Source organism: Hyla sarda, chromosome 2, assembly GCF_029499605.1.
Source record: "Hyla sarda isolate aHylSar1 chromosome 2, aHylSar1.hap1, whole genome shotgun sequence".
Taxonomy (NCBI): domain Eukaryota; kingdom Metazoa; phylum Chordata; class Amphibia; order Anura; family Hylidae; genus Hyla; species Hyla sarda.
Window position 1 is genome coordinate 377,817,148 of NC_079190.1, and position 18,242 is coordinate 377,835,389.

Consider the following 18,242-nt stretch of genomic DNA (forward strand, 5'->3'; position numbering starts at 1 on the left):
CATGTTAGCAGTAGCATTTCAGAAGCAGTTACTGCATACAGCCAACTGCAACACAATAAAACCACAATGCAACCTGATCGTGTGGTTTCAATCTAAAGGATTCTCTATGTATCTAACATTTGTAATGATAATCGGCCATTTAAAGAATAACATTTATCACTTTTAACAACCTCACATTCTGTTGGTTGGAAAAGGTGGCCACTTGGAAATGTTATTACTGCCAATCGACATAGATGCTTAAAGGAAATCTGTCAGCAGGTGTTATGCTGCCCCATCTGAGGACTGCATGAGTTGTGACAGGCACTCTGATTTTAGTCCCTTTTTTCCTCTAAAAACCACAGTTTATCAAGAGGAGTATGAAGCTTGGAGTCCTTGTAATATGGGCTAACAATGGCCTCTAGACACTGATGGACAGCTGTTTTCCCATTAGGTTTCTTAAATGCTGTACATTCCTAACTGGACCCTTTTGTTACCTCCACAATGCATTTTTTGTGGCACCAAATATAATATTTGTATGGCCCTTTGGAGATATTGTGGAGTAATACTAGTGGGTTAATTACAGAGGGTAATTTTCCAATTACATTCTTTAAATTTTTCTGTCTTCTTTTGGTAGTTTCTCAACCTGCAGGTTTCCATGAAAAGGCCTGTGACATTAACAATGTGCCACAATACACTTGTGATAAATAGAAATGGTACTGTTTTTCCTGAGAAATGTATAAAAAGCCAGAGTTCTGTTTTGTTGTAAATTTGATATTGAATGGTCCTGAATTATTCGAGGCAATACAGCGTTGCCACACACACCTCTATATGACAATTCCTTAGATCTTCCTCTCTGTCACCAGCAACTTTGACTCCAAATAGGAAGGATCTACAGATCAGACATCACTTGACGCTCACACACACAGACTGTGATTCATATAAAAAAAAAATCACATGCTTGGGATTCATAAAAGTGCCTTCAATAAACTATCCAACAGGTTTAAGAGCACAACCTCACTACTGGTACCTTCCAAACCCAAGTTTAGTGCTCAGTAAGTCTATAAATTCATATCGTGCAACTAGACAAAGATTGGATCAAGTTGTGCTTGTCTCCAAACTCATTGTAATGATCAAAAGATTTGACGCGTCTTTAAAATTTTAAAAAGTTTTTTTAAATGACAGGGACACTTTGGAGAGGCCCTCAGACTCCAATACTACTCAAAGACGTTCTCTTACAGATAGACGGGTACGCGTTAAATTTGTAGACTCTAGATTTGGAGGATCAACAAGGAAGAAGCCAGCAGAATACTTTTATTTCATAATAAAACAATTCAGGTAGCGCACAGAAGGAAATAACATCTTCATTATACACGGCAGGATATATTTTCCTGGCAGACACTGTTGCTGAATGTGTGCATTCCTTTCCAAACAATCTATTAAAGTATCATGGGGAGCAGCCCAGTAAGACAAAAGATTTGTCTAGAAGGCATTTTAGGTCAGGAGATATTTTGAGGTCAGAAAAATCAAGGCCACATACTGAGAAGATAACTGGCTAGAATACACTTTTAAATATACAGGTGGTACTTTTTAAGTCGCTTCTTTAATACATTGGTCATTGCTTCACACTTTGGGACTCCACTCAAAAAGCTATTCCATGTGGTGAAAACAATTGCATACATGCAATGGTAATAGACAAGGTGGATGGAACCTTATGTATATGTTCAGTGTATATGCAGTGTAGGTATTTCACAATGGAAGTATCAACACAGCCATATACATTGTTAAAAACCTTAAATTCTATTGAATATACTAGTTAAATGCAAATAAAGGCCATTAAAAACTGAAATTCTTTATAATGTTATCTATCCTGTGTAACACAGACTGTGGTTGGTTAATAACTTTGCAACACAAAAATTATAGCATATACATTGTCAGGAAGATCCTGCTAATGAATTTCTTACACATTTGGTCCATTTGCTAATCTTGATGATAATATCAGTTCATTAACTTCACAGTACTGCGCAGAGTCTTGGAAATCTACATCCTCTTTGCTCTTTGAAGTTACGTCTCTCTATTAATTAAATGTTAGGGAGAACTCTGCCTACAAATTAGACAACTTCCCCCTGGCTTGGTTTATTGAAAAATTCATGATATTGAGTCAGTTCCTTCTATTTATAGCAAAACAACCGTAGGTCATTTTTTTATCAAGTTCACACAGAAAAGTTTTTAGTTTTTTTACATATATTTTGAATATGTTTTACCACATTTCTAATAAGGATTCCATTTCGGGTATCTGTAACAACTGGGTAAAATAGTTTAACTTTTAAAACTGCTTAAATAGTGTTTATTTCAATTTCTTTATACAGGCACATATAAAGGTGGGTTAAAGCAGGCATGTGTGCCCGATACAGTTGTAAAGAGTACATTAGCTGTCCCTGCTGAAGAGGGTGCCTCAGTTGGCCTGGCACATGAGGCCTGTGACCACCAAATCTATAGCAGTATTATTAAGACATTTTATAGGGCTGTTAATATATGATTTTATTATAGAGCTGTTATTTGGTCAATGTATGTTGCTATGATTTGAGCACTGTGCAGTAGTATTTGCTTGGTCTTTATGTACTTAGGCACTACACAATATATTATTTTACAGCATATGGTGGGGTGGCACTATATAGCAATGTTGGTAACACAACTGTAAGGTAGTTTTATTTGGCAATGTATGGCAATGTTCTTTGGGTATGGTACAGAACTGTTTAACATGGTAACTTATCTACTGTATGGCAGTACACTATATGGAGGGGAGTCATTAGAAGGTACTGTGCTGGGAACAATCCTGTTCACTAATAAGGCTTAAAAAACTTTACAAAAAAGACAAGAAAACATTGCATTGTCGAGATGTAAAGCATAAATTAAGCCTATTCTCTCAGTCTGAGGGCTGCAAATTTTACTAAATGCTAATCTTCCCTGGGTGGATGGATAGTTATGCATTCTATCAAATATAGTGACTATTGATAATTGTAGCGACACTTCTTTGTACAGATATACAGTTAAAAACCTCTTCCAGATGACCATCCAAAACTGCATTAAAAAGTGGTCTTTAAAGGGGTATTCAAGGGAACTAAACCCATAGTCCATCATTTCCCTCTTATCAACCTATTTAAATTGTTTAAATTAAACATTGTTATTGTTTAAATTGTTTAAATAAAATTTTTGCTATTGCACTCCTTATGGTAAATAAAAAATCTTTCTAATGTACTTTGTTTAAGAGCACATTTCTCCCCATCTCTTGCACAGACTTTGGACTCCTGCTGGCCTGGCAGAAGTCCAAAATCAAGAAATTTAGTCTGGAGTGCTGAGGGGAGTGTGTGCAACCTTAGCCAATCATAGCTCATCTCACACACTGGACTGCTCTGGGCTGTGTGTAGCAGAGTGAGGGAGGAAATTCTCCCCTGTATGGCTTCAGATGATGTCACGTCTGCTGAGTAACGTCCCTTCCCTGTCTGTGAATCTGACTGAGACTAAGCAGAAAATACAGAGCAATATCAAGGTAGAAAACAAAAAAATAATAAAAATAAAGACAAGGAGTGGTTTATCATAATGGGGCAGTGAAGTGGGAGGATTATAAAATTTAATAAGATTATGAGAGGGACTCTTTAACCCCTTAAGGACCCGGGGTTTTTCCATTTTTGCATTTTCATTTTTTCCTCGTTACATTTAAAAAATCATAACTCTTTCAATTTTGCACCTAAAAATCCATATGATGGCTTATTTTTTGGGCCACCAATTCTACTTTGTAATGATGTCAGTCATTTTACACAAAACTCTACAGTGAAGTGGAAAAAAAATTCATTGTGAGACAAAATTGAAAAAAAAATGCCATTTTGTACATTTTGGGGGCTTCCGTTTCTACACAGTACATTTTTCGGTAAAAATGACACATTCTCTTTATTCTGTAGGTCCATATGATTAAAATGATACCCTACTTATGTAGGTTTGATTTTGTCGTACTTCTGGAAAAAAATCATAACTACATGCAGGAAAATCTATACCTATAAAATTGTCATCTTCTGACCCCTATAACTTTATAGCTCATTTTTTGCGCCGTGATCTGAAGTTTATAGCGGTACCATTTTTGCATTGATAGGATTTATTGATCGCTTTTTATTCATTTTTTCATGATATAAAAATTGACCAAAAATGCACTATTTTGGACTTTGGAATTTTTTGCGCGTACGCCATTGAACATGCAGTTTAATTAACGATATATTTTTATAATTTTTATAATTCGTACATTTCCGCATTTTTTTAAATGGGAAAAGGGGGTGATTCTGATCGATGACACTGATCGATGATTCTGCCGCTTGACTGCTCATGCCTGGATCTCAGGCACTGAGCAGTCATTCGGCGATCGGACTGCATGGAGGCAGGTAGGGATCCTCCGGCTGTCATGTAAGCTGTTCAGGATGCCGCGATTTTGCCACGGCGATCCTGAACAGGTCCCTGAGCTAACCGGTATGATTTTACTTTCACTTTAGATGCGTCTAAAGGGTTAATAGCGCGCGGCACCGCGATAAGTGCTGTGCGCTATTAGCCATGGGTCCCGGCCGTTGGCCCCGCGTTATAGAATGGGAGCGGATTCAGGACGTACAGGTACGCCATGGGTCCTTAACAGGTTAAGACACAGCCAGAGGAGTCTTTCTTTTCTCCATTTAAAACATTTGCTCAGTGGCTATTGAAGATGTATGGCCATTTTAGAAGTCTTTTTCTGATGATCAGCATCAAACATCTAAGTAGATCCATTGGGATTTAACCTCTTGGGGACCAAGGGTGTACCTGAACACCTTTGTCCCGCTCTACTTCTATGATGCAGGCTCAGAAGCTGAATTTGCATCATAACAGGTCGGTCCCGGCGGCTATCTGCCGCTAGGACCCGTGTCTAATGCCTGACATCACTAATAGCGGTGATGCCCGGCATTAACACCTTAGACACCATGATTAAAGTTGATTGCGGCATCTAAAATAAAAAAACTTTCCCGGCAGCTTAGCGGAGCTTATCAGGATGACCACGGTAAAACCGCGGTGTCCAGATCAGCTTAGAGGACGGCGGGAGGGCCCTTACCTGCCTCTTCACCATCTGATCTTTGCTAGAATGCCTCAGCAGCTTGGAGCAATTGAGCACCAATAACACTTATCAATGATATGCTATGGCATAGCATTAAACAGTGTATGCAATCCAAGGATTGCATGTAATAGTCCCCTATGGTGACAATAAAATGCTGTAAAAAACAGTTAAAGAAAAAGTTAATAAGTGTGAATTAACCCCTTCCCTGATAAAAGTTTGAATCACGCCCCTTTTCCCGCAAAAAAACCCAAATATATATATATATATATATATATATATATATAGAAAAAGATATAGCGAAAAGTAGCACTCCTTATGAAAAATGTCTCAGGTGCAAGCAACCAAATGGACCCTGGTCCCTGGTCCCCAATGTAGAAGGCAAAAAGCGGCTGCAGCACACAAAATAGGTGAAAAAATAATGGTGGCTTTAATCCATTATAAATACAGATGCAACGTTTCAGCTGCCAGTGCAGCCTTTATCAAGCATACAAAGTGACTGAACACAAAGAGTATATATATGGTAACCAATTACAATTAATAAAAATCAGTGTCAAAAATCAATAAATATAAACATAATAAAAACAAACAATCCATAAATGTGAGTGCATAACAACATGAAGCATAGGGACAATATACAAATTGTCAAGTTAATACAGTGTTACAAAAAAAGTGTTATTAAAAACAAGTGGTAGAAACCACAAATTTAGCTTGATTACAAATGTAAAAACATTAATATCACCTGGAGGACAAGTAATAGCGGCGGGCGCTCACCTGTACATGCTGTAAACATGGCGATAGAACGCCGGAATGGCGTGTACGTGGAATAGAGGCTGCGCAGCAGCCCTAGCAGAGGAGACGAGAGTACACCAATCAGGGGGAAGAACAGGATCACATGGGTCGCATCGCAGTTGCCAAGCGGCGCGTGCGTACTGCGACGGAGTGAATCACTAATGGACATCTCAGAAGAGGGCAGTTTGAAAGATAACAACGTAAATGTGAGAAAGGCAGTTAGAAAACCGCAAGGTCAGTGTATGACAGTTAGTTTGTATATAGTGCATATGTGCCAAGTGTAATAGGGCAGTTGCCCGTGGTAACTATCGATATGAATAAAACAAAAATGGATGGGTGATAGTGAAAATATATAAAAAAATAAAAGGGAAAAATAAAATAAAAATAAGAAAAATTAAAAAATTAAAAAATAAACATAAAATAATAAAGCACCATAAAATAATAATTGTTGCTTTGTCAGCGTTTCTGGTAACTTACTGGTATACACTCGCAATAATTCAGACATACTGGGTGTATTAGTGGCCAATTGTTGGGTGACTGTTCCGACCAGTGTCCAGCCATTCGCCGCACTGGTCCGAATAACTGATATCTGACTAGTCGCGGTTAGCGACAAGTCAGGTAATCCGAAAGGCACCCAACTTGAACGGCACTTTACATTCACCCCATGCACACGAGACAGACAGTCAAGAGAACCAGAGTGACATCTATAGAGAGTGTAAACTCTCTCAGTTGGTATAAAAAATATCAGAAGATAATAAAGATAAAAATAATAAAGATAAAAATTAAAATTAAACAAAAAAATGGGAGATCATTGTAAAAATAATAAATAAAATAAGATAAAAAATAATAAAAAATAAAATAGAAAAAAATAATGAAAATAAATAATAAAAAAATAAATAAAAATAAAAAAATAAAAAAATAAAAAATAAGATGAAAAAAATAAAATGAAAAAAATGAGGTAAGGAAATTGTTATGTGAAGGGAAAAATAGAATGTGTTACGTGTAGTGTAAAAAGTGTTTAGTTTTGTAGAAAAGATATTGAAGGTTGATTCATTATAATTGGAATATAGAGAAGTGGAAAAAAACTATAAATGAAGTAAAAAATGATATTATGGTAGAGAAAAATTTTTTAATATTAAAGAAAAATTTTTTAATTACTTATATATATGATATGATACTAATGATCAATGTATAATATCCCTCTGAGTGGTATATTCTCCTCAAAACAATATAAATCATAACCTAATATTGTACGGTGAGGTCCCGTCCAGCTTGTCACTTGTCATCCTAGGAAGAAAGGGGAAGGAAAAGGGGAAGAGAAAAAAAAAAAAGGGAACACATTAATTATTCTCAGTCACAATGATAATCTTATCCTAAAAACGGGAGAGAAGACACAGATAATTGTCAGAATTCAGGCATTATAGATTTGGGGTGTTACTGTAAAGTCAACATTCAGACCCTTAGGTCGCAGGGACTGCAACTCAAAAATCCATTTGAGTTCTCTTCTTTTTAGGACGCCTACTCTATCACCCCCCCGTCTTAATGGTGGAATACAATCTAATAACATAAATTTTAAGTCTCTTTCTTGGTGATGTGCTTCCACAAAATGTTTAGATACCGGAAGGTCCATACGTTTTTTTCTTATGGTAAACCGATGGTGATTAAATCTCGTCTTGAAGTCCCATGTGGTCTCCCCTACATAAAGGAGACCACATGGGCAAGTCAAGACGTAGATCACAAATTTTGAAAAACAAGTTAAATAATGTTTTAAATGGTAAATTTTTCCTGTTTGGGGATGTGTGAAGCAAGGACCCTTATTCATGTAACTACAGTTGACACACTGTCTACAAGGGTATGAGCCCTTGTTCGCCACAGTTAGATACATCTGGGAGTCTGGCTTAGTTGACACATCTGATTTCACAAGTTTATCTTTAAGGTTTGAGTTCCTACGGTATGACATTAAAGGTCTGGAATGAAATTCGACAATATTTGGGAAGCTAGCCTTCAATAAGTCCCAATGCTTATTTAGGATCTTTGATATATGGCCTGAATGATCTCCAAAGGTTGAGACGAAGGGAATCCGAGTTAATTGGGCTCCCTTCGTAGATTTTTGCAGTAAGGTGTCTCTATTCATACAGAGGGTCCTATTTTTACATTCCTCCAACAATTTCTTGGGGTAACCCCGTTTACGAAAATTGTCGGACATTCGTGTCAGAGATGGTTCTACTTGGTCGTCCTGGCCGATGATGCGTCTTGCCCGCATCATCTGACTTGCGGGAAGAGACCGCACCATCGGCCTCGGATGACAGCTACTATAGTGTAGCACTGAGTTGCAATCTGTTGGTTTAGCATACAGACTTGTCACCAACTTGTCACCCATAATGGTCACATTGGTGTCCAAAAAGTTCACCATAGTTGTAGATGATGTTAGGGAAAAACTAATGTTTGGATCAATGGAGTTCAGATATTGGTGAAAAAGGGTCAGTTCAGTCTCGGAACCTGACCAAATCAAAAAAATATCGTCGATATAGCGCCACCACCCCAGCACATGGCTGGAGTAGGTGGACGCATATACCAACTTTTCCTCCAGCACCGCCATGTACACGTTGGCGTAAGTAGGCGCCACGCTCGTGCCCATGGCGGTGCCGGAGGTTTGCAAGAAAAATTCATCATTGAAAGAAAAATAATTATTGTGCAGGATTAGTTTCAAAAGAGAAATGACAAAGTCTACTTTGGCAGATGAAAAGTCCGAAGCAATAGAGTCTTTAACAGCCTGTACACCTCCATCATGAGGGATGGAGGTGTACAGGCTGACCACATCAAAAGTAGCAATAATTGTATCTGGAGGGACCCTGATAGATGAGATTTTATTTAAGAAATCAGATGTGTCACGCAGGTATGATCTAGCTCCTGTGGCGTATGGCCGCAGGACCTGATCAACAAAAATAGATAAGTGACTTGTAGCCGAACCCCGTCCTGAAACAATCGGTCGGCCGGGGGGGTTTTCAAGTGACTTATGTATCTTGGGTAATAGATACAATAGAGGGATTACTGGAATCCCGTTTTTAGGATAAGATTATCATTGTGACTGAGAATAATTAATGTGTTCCCTTTTTTTTACTCTCCCCTTTTCCTTCCCATTTCTTCCTAGGATGACAAGTGACAAGCTGGACGGGACCTCACCATACAATATTAGGTTATGATTTATATTGTTTTGAGGAGAATATACCACTCAGAGGGATATTATACATTGATCATTAGTATCATATCATATATATAAGTAATTAAAATTTTTTTCTTTAATATTAAAAAATTTTTCTCTACCATAATATCATTTTTTACTTCATTTATAGTTTTTTTCCACTTCTCTATATTCCAATTATAATGAATCAACCTTCAATATCTTTTCTACAAAACTAAACACTTTTTACACTACACGTAACACATTCTATTTTTCCCTTCACATAACAATTTCCTTACCTCATTTTTTTCATTTTATTTTTTTCATCTTATTTTTTATTTTTTTATATTTGAATTTTTATTTATTTTTTTATTATTTATTTTCATTATTTTTTTCTATTTTATTTATTATTATTTTTTATCTTATTTTATTTATTATTTTTACAATGATCTCCTATTTTTTTGTTAAATTTTAATTTTTATCTTTATTATTTTTATCTTTATTATCTTCTGATATTTTTTATACCTACTGAGAGAGTTTACACTCTCTATAGATGTCACTCTGGTTCTCTTGACTGTCTGTCTCGTGTGCATGGGGTGAATGTAAAGTGCCGTTCAAGTTGGGTGCCTTTCGGATTACCTGACTTGTCGCTAACCGCGACTAGTCAGATATCAGTTATTCGGACCAGTGCGGCGAATGGCTGGACACTGGTCGGAACAGTCACCCAACAATTGGCCACTAATACACCCAGTATGTCTGAATTATTGCGAGTGTATACCAGTAAGTTACCAGAAACGCTGACAAAGCAACAATTATTATTTTATGGTGCTTTATTATTTTATGTTTATTTTTTAATTTTTTAATTTTTCTTATTTTTATTTTATTTTTCCCTTTTATTTTTTTATATATTTTCACTATCACCCATCCATTTTTGTTTTATTCATATCGATAGTTACCACGGGCAACTGCCCTATTACACTTGGCACATATGCACTATATACAAACTAACTGTCATACACTGACCTTGCGGTTTTCTAACTGCCTTTCTCACATTTACGTTGTTATCTTTCAAACTGCCCTCTTCTGAGATGTCCATTAGTGATTCACTCCGTCGCAGTACGCACGCGCCGCTTGGCAACTGCGATGCGACCCATGTGATCCTGTTCTTCCCCCTGATTGGTGTACTCTCGTCTCCTCTGCTAGGGCTGCTGCGCAGCCTCTATTCCACATACACGCCATTCCGGCGTTCTATCGCCATGTTTACAGCATGTACAGGTGAGCGCCCGCCGCTATTACTTGTCCTCCAGGTGATATTAATGTTTTTACATTTGTAATCAAGCTAAATTTGTGGTTTCTACCACTTGTTTTTAATAACACTTTTTTTGTAACACTGTATTAACTTGACAATTTGTATATTGTCCCTATGCTTCATGTTGTTATGCACTCACATTTATGGATTGTTTGTTTTTATTATGTTTATATTTATTGATTTTTGACACTGATTTTTATTAATTGTAATTGGTTACCATATATATACTCTTTGTGTTCAGTCACTTTGTATGCTTGATAAAGGCTGCACTGGCAGCTGAAACGTTGCATCTGTATTTATAATGGATTAAAGCCACCATTATTTTTTCACCTATTTTGTGTGCTGCAGCCGCTTTTTGCCTTCTATATATATATATATATATATATATATATATATATATACATAAAAATAAACATATGTGGTATCGCCGTGTGCGTAAATGTCCAAACTATAAAAATATTATGTTAATTTAACCGCACGGTCAATGATGTTTACATAAAAAATACTAAATTTCAAAATTGCGTATTTTTGGTCACTTTGTATACATTAAAAAATGTATAAAAAGCGATCAAAAATTCCCATCAAAACAAAAATGGTACTGATAAAAACTACAGATCATGGCGCTACAAACTGAACCCTCACACATCCCTGCATTTGAAAAAATAAAAAAGTTATAGAGGTCATAAAAGACCATTTTTAAACGTACTAATGTTGGTGCAAAAAGTTATACTTTTTTAACAGAAGTAAAACAAAATAAAACCTATATAAGTTCAGTATCAATTTAATCAAATTGAGCTACAGAATAAAGATAAGGTGTCAATTTTACTGAAAGGTAGAATCGTAAGCCCCAAAAATTTACAAAACAGTTTTGTGTTTTTTTTCAATTTTGCCCCACAAATATTTTTTTCTGGTTTTGCAGTAGATTTTTTGGCAAAATGATGGTATTACAAAGTACAACGTGGCGCAAAGTGCAAAAATGAAAAAAAAAACTTGGTCCTTAAGGGGTTAATATTATTATTGAATAAAGCATAACATATTCCACAGGGGTGAATACTTTTTATAAACACTGTAATCTTCTTTAGAAACTGCTATAATAAGTAGGGGAAAAATTATTTTCTGTATAATAAAAATTGTTCCCAAAAGAGTCTCTTTTGACATAGGAGTAGCATATTTTAGATAAGAAGCTAGATGTAAGTCTTAATACAGAGTCGTTCTTAAGGCGACTCTAACCCATGGAAGATCTTGGTGACTAATTAGTGGAACTAACATATTGCTAACTGGAAATGAGCATCACTTTTCTTGTAACACAAGAGGGAAATAAACTAGAAAGCGTGGAGTACAATCACACTTCATGAGTCGCTCTTATTAAAGCTGGCTGTGATCCTGTGTTTGTGTCACAGTCACTTGCTCATTGGTGTCACAATGTTTGAAAAGGCAGTTTTGTCAATACACTTATGACTGCACCCAGGGAAATAACACCACAGCACTTAGAAATAAGTTAAGCTACTCTGAAAAATACTCATGGAGATGAATTCCACAAAAGTTAATAAGGAACAACACCACAAAATATCATCATGCTAATTCATTTATATCCTCAGCTGCAATATGCATTTCATAGGTCCACCACTTATATTTGGGTGTGTTAGCATACGTGTTTTCAAAAGCCCCACAAATGTAGTGTACATTCATCGTTAGCATTATTTTATTGGCGCATACAGCATAGAACTGTATCGAACATACAGTCATGGTCGTAAATGTTGGCACCCCTGAAATCTTTTAAGAAAATGAAGTATTTCTCATAGAAAAGGATTAACACATGTTTTGCTATACACATGTTTATTCCCTTTGTGTGTATTGAAACTAAACCAAAAAAGGGAGGAAAAAAAGCAAATTGGACATAATGTCACACCAAACTCCAAAAATGGGCTGGACAAAATTATTGGCACCCTCAACTTAATATTTGGTTGCACACCCTTTGGAAAAAATACCTGAAATCAGTCACTTCCTATAACCATCAATAAGCTTCTTACACCTCTCAGCCAGAATTTTGGACCACTCTTCCTTTGCAAACTGCTCCAGGTCTCTCATATTGGAAGGGTGCCTTTTCACAACAGCAATTTAAAAATCTCTCAACAGGTGTTCAATGGGATTTAGATCTGGACTCATTGCTGGCCACTTCAGAACTCTCCAGCACTTTGTTGTCATCCATTTCTGGGTGCTTTTTGACATATGTTTGGGGTCATTGTCCTGCTGAAAGACCCAAGATCTCGGATCCAAATCCAACTTTCTGACACTGGGCTGTACTGTGTACAGGGCGACGAAGCACAGGCGAAACGTACGTTGGGGTAGGAGGAGGTAGGTGTGTGGCTGCATGGCAGGAGGACTTTATGGTGTCTCATTCATTTCCCTCTTGGCTATTCTCTGTTTATTGTACTCTTTCCCATTTAGGACATTCTTTGATGTGTCACTGTTACATTATTTGTTATCCATATGTTTATAGACATTTTTCAATAATATCCAGTGACCTCTTCCATGTTTACATTTGTACTCTCTATGGTACACCAGTTATTCCCTGTACTCCGTGTAGGGCTACACCACTTGCCTGCTCCCATCTTCTGTGACTGCTATTGTAGCGCCTTATTTTATCCTCTTTTTGTTATTTTTTATTGTATGTATTTTTTGCATATGTGTTAAGAAAAGTCATTTTACATGATCTGGTTCTATTTTGTTGGTAGTGTCAAGTGATAACTGCCAGCTACCTTTACTTAGCTGTAGTTAGCATGCATGTCAGGATGATAAAGTCAAACTTACTTGGAGATCCTATTCCCACGGCAGCATGAACAGCAACCTTTTATACTTAGGAGATTGAGATTGACTAAATGGTGAATAAAGGAGGGAGAGAGAACCAGTTTGCAGTGGAGAGTAAGGATCTATTCACATGGCAGAATTTCTGCTTGTGGAATTCCTCCTCAAATTAAAGCCCATAGACTTCTATGGGATTCCGCACTCCCATTCACACTTCTGAATTTTCGCTTGCGGAATTGCGCAAGCAGAAATTCGGAAGTGTGAATGGGAGTGCAGAATGCTAGGGGGCTTTAATTTGAGGCAGAATTCTGCAAATTCTGCCATGTGAATAGACCCTAAAGAGCCAGAGCCTTAGAGAGTATGACAACCGTCTAGATTTAGTAATATGAGATGCCACATAAAAGCGGGAATAACGGGAAAGAAGAAATTTAGGGTAAGAAGTCTTAGTGAGGTGCGACATCAGGGTTTTATTTAAGATAGTCAAGGCACACCTTTTTCCTTTCACTCAGGAAACTGAATCCATGAACATTATAGGAGAGTATAGGACACATATTTAGGCAGCATAAAAATGCAAAATGAATGTATCAGCGACTGTTCACACAAAAACATTGCCAAATATGGTAGAATGGACAGGGAGGCAAGAGAGGTAGGAGTGACACTTAGGAAGAAGGAAAGGATAAGAACCATGAGAAGGATTATCCCAGAAATAGTACAATAACCATGAATCAGGAAGACAGAATACGAATACATACAGTAAACAGCAATCCTAGGGGTGGCAGCCAGGGGAGGAGCATTTTTTTAGTGGTTTGAATGTAATGGCCTGTAAGTGTATATACACACATTTCAGTGAGTGGCTTATCTCCCATGGGAACAGATAAATCTGGCATGTTTAGTTGAAATCATACATGCCCCCATTAGGGGAAAGTCAGCACAATCCCACCCCATACAAGACAATCGGCTGATCTGATAAAAATCTGGGAAATCAGTGGGTTTGGATGACTTTCCTTTAACGTACTATTAGGTTTCTTTTCCTTGTCTATAACATTTAGGGTATGTTCACACTTTGGAATTCAGTGAGATTTCCCTTGTGAAAATGTCCTTGCTGAAAGCCTCTTTTAGCTCCATGGTAAAATTGAGCAGAAATGATGTGAAATTGATGCTTATTTTCATGGGCTTTTATATGTTCATTCTTCTGCTGGAATTTGGATTCACATTGGTAATAATCGCAAAGAATATAACCCATTGAAGTCAATGGGAGTCTGATGCAAGGTGGCATCCATGTAGAATTTAACCTGTTGGGGACGGAGGGCTTATGGATACACCCTTGCGTCCCGGTACTTAACCGCTCACCGCGGTGATCGGACCGGGATGACTGCTGATATCTATCAGCAGGCATCCCGTGGCAATGCCTAGGTGGGTCCTGAGACCCCCCATGTCGGCGATCGCGGCAAATCGAAGGTCAATTCAGACCTGTGATTTGCTGCGATCCGGGCCAATCGGCTCACTGGTGACCCGATCGCCCAGAAAATAAGAATGATCGGAGCTGTCAGAAACAGCTCCGACCATCCTAAAGGATAGAAGCGAGGTGGCAGTGTTTCCACCCCCTCCTATCCCCTGCCTTTGGTCGATCAGGCTGACAACCAATGGCAGGAGGGGTGCGGGGGGTTAGAGTTAATTTTCCCCGCTTTGCTCACCTGAAAAATTCCAATTCTGAAAATTTTGTGAAAAATTGGAAAATTGCAGCTGAACTTTGAAGCCCTCTGATGTCTTCCAAAAGTAAAAACATGTCAACTTTATGATGAAAATTAGACATATTGTATATGTGAATCAATATATAATTTATTTGGAATGTCTGTTTTCTTAACAAGCAGAGAGCTTCAAAGTTAGAAAAATGAAAAATTTTCAATTTTTTCATCAAATTTTGGAATTTTTCACCAAGAAGTGATGCAAGTATCGACACAAATTTACCACTAACATAAAGTAGAACATGTCACGAAAAAACTATCTCGGAATCAGAATGAAAAGTAAAAGCATCCCAGAGTTATTAATGCTCAAAGTGACAGTGGTCAGAATTGCAAAAAATGCTCCTGTCCTTAGGGTTATAATGGGCTCCGTCCCCAAGGGGTTAATGCAGAGATTTTGCACAGATTCCACCCTTATTTTCTGCAGTGTGAACTAGCCCTTATTTTGTTGTAACTTGGGTGTTTATTGTCATCTCCCTACATCTAGATAAAGCTTCTTTGTATATTTGACCACTGGATTTTTTACTCTGCTTTACACAACAATCATAAAGGGGTACTCCGGTGGAAAGCAATTTATTTTAAATCAACTGGTGCCAGAAAGTTTAACAGATTTGTAAATTACTTTTATAACAAAATCCTAATCCTTCCAGTGCTTATCAGCTGCTATTTACTACAGAGAAAGTTATTTTCTTTTTGAATTTCCTTTCTGTCTGACCACATTGATCTCTGCTGACACCTCTGTCCATGTCAGGAACTGTCCAGAATAGAAGCAAATCCCCATAGCAAACCTATCCTGCTCTGGACAGTTCCTGACATGGACAGAGGTGTCAGCAGAGAGCACTGGGGGCAGACAGAAACGGGGAAAAAAAAAGAAAAGAACTTTCTCTGTAGTATTAAGCAGCTAATAAGTACTAAAAGTGCTGTGCAGTCATGTCAATCTGCATATGTTGGGGGTGGGTGTAATGGGACATTTTGAATGTACTGCTGCTCTATGGTGGCCCTGCATAACGCTTTTTAAGCAGCTTATATAAAGTCACTGAGAGATAGTTCAGTGATTCACCTAGTAAACATGTGTTTTCTTTTTCAAGTTTTATCAGTATTAATAATACAGACTTGCTCACCTTCCTTCCACCTGCTGTAGGTCCTGCACTTTTTTGCATATATCTGCAGCAGTAACACATGTCTTGGCAACTTTCATGAATAAAGCTGCAACTTTATCACTCCTCAAGAATCCGGCCGCTCTTCTTTTCAAGAGATGTAAAAGACACGCCTCTACCACACCTGAGAAGCAAACAAAGTCATATTTGTCACCTGGCTTTGAATTTCTATAACAAACCTTCTTCTAAATTAGTAAGAGCAATTTAAACAGCACTGTGCAGAAATAAATAGTACAAGCAAATATAATAAACATTGTAACATATCGTATTAAACAAAAACGCCTCTTTCTGCACTTATAAGGCTAAGTTTCCACTTGGTTTTTTCTCTGGCAATTTTTGGAATAATGCCACTGCAGTTTTTGAGCCAAAGTCAGAAGTGGATCCATAAGGGAGGAGAAGTATAAGTCCTTCCTTTATATGTCCTATTCCTTTTGAATACAAATCTGGCTTTGGCTCAAAAACTGCAGCGGCAGCATTCCAAAAACTGCTAGAAAAAAAACCAAGTGGAAACTTAGCCTAAGTCTTTTTTTCTCCCAACAGTACCAAAGTTTTTTTTCACTTTCTGAGTTCCTGAAAGCTACATGCTGCCGATTGAAATGTATGTAAAGAGATCTCCCCTTTACATGGTGCATGATTCACTTCAGTATATGAATCACAGCTTATACAACTCAGTATAACTCTACAATGTCCTTAAAGGGGTACTCCACTAAAAAAAAAAAAAATGTTATCAACTGGTGCTAGAAAGTTACATAGATTTGTAAATAACTTCTATTTAAAAATCTTAATCATTCCAGTACTTACCAGCTGCTGTTTGTTCCAGAGAAAGTTATTTTTGAATTTCCTTTCTGTCTGACCACAGTGCTCTCTGCTGACATCTCTGTCCGTATCAGGAACTGTCCAGAGTAGGAGCAAATCCCCATAGCAAACTTCTCTTGCTCCGGACAGTTCGTAAAATGGACAGAGGTGTCAGCAGAGAGCACTGTGGTCAGACAGAAAAAGAAATCCAAAAAGAAGAGAACTTCCTCTGGAACAAATAGCAGCTGATAAGTACTGGAAGGATTAAGATTTGTAATAGAAGTAATTTACAAATCTGGCACCAAAAAAATGTTTTCCAGGGGAGTCCTCCTTTAATCCTGCTGTTGCATGAGGACAGCACAGGTCACCTGCAGGAAGGTTCTAAAAGCTAAAAAACAAAAAAAAATTGCTAACATTTCACTAAGGTAAAAGACACTGTAGTTCAAGAAGTTAAATTCAGAGTCAATCACAAAATCAAAATTCATGGGCCCAAAAAGCCTTGAGAGGGGGTTTACAAGACTGCTCCATTCGGTTTTATTTAGTGTAGAGTTCAGTGTATCAAGAGTATCGAGTAAACTACTTAGTTTCTTCTAGTGTTTTTTTGCAGGAAGCATTATGGCCCACATTTATCATTGTGGGTGTAAGTGAAGCATTTTTCTACACCTTTTTTTTTTTGGTGTGCTGGTGATGTGTAGGAGAACAAAATTTATTAATTGTTCCCAGACCATTTGATAAATTTTGTGCAGGTCACATTTTCTCAAATTTCTCTCTTCACATACACTAAAAAGCTACGCCAGGTCTGGGCTGGTGTAGTTTTAGAGACTTTTCAGTGGCTTTGCACCTTTTTACAAAAAGGCGCAGTTCATAAATCCCTTCTATATCATGTGTATTACCAAAATCAGTGGATTGCAACTCAAAATCAGTGGATTGCAACTCAAAATCAGCAGAAATGTGTAAACAAAAAGGCACAAAAAAGGCGCAAATAAACCCTGATTGCTCCTTTTTGTAGACACAAAAAACTGTCTAAAGACAATGATAAATGTCGGCCTATATGTATCATTTATGTGTATACAGTCATGGCTGTAAATGTTGGCACCCATGAATTTTTTCTAGAAAATGAAGTTTTTCTCACAGAAAAGGATTGCAGTAACAAAGGCAGGGAAAGGATTGCAGTAAAAAAGGGAGGGAAACAAAAGCAAATTGGACATAATGTTACACCAAACTCTAAAAATGGGCTGGACAAAATTATTGGCACCCTTGGTGTTCTGTCTTAAGCCCCACCACATGGAACCATTATCGACTGAACAAGCCAATTTAGTACTGTGTACTGGGCCAGTGAGTAGCCAACAGGAGCAAATGCTGG

The 18,242-nt window shown here is 37.4% G+C and overlaps 1 protein-coding gene across 6 annotated transcripts in view; it reads right to left on the reverse strand.

Annotated features, from left to right (window-relative positions):
* SGSM2 (small G protein signaling modulator 2) overlaps window positions 1–18,242 on the reverse strand; it is a 469,837-nt gene that overhangs the window by 138,097 nt on the left and 313,498 nt on the right. For all 6 annotated transcript variants that reach the window (XM_056558465.1, XM_056558464.1, XM_056558463.1 and 3 more), the window contains exon 3: window positions 16,049–16,208. In XM_056558465.1, coding sequence (XP_056414440.1) covers window positions 16,049–16,208 — 160 coding nt within the window. The remainder of the gene's footprint in view (window positions 1–16,048; window positions 16,209–18,242) is intronic.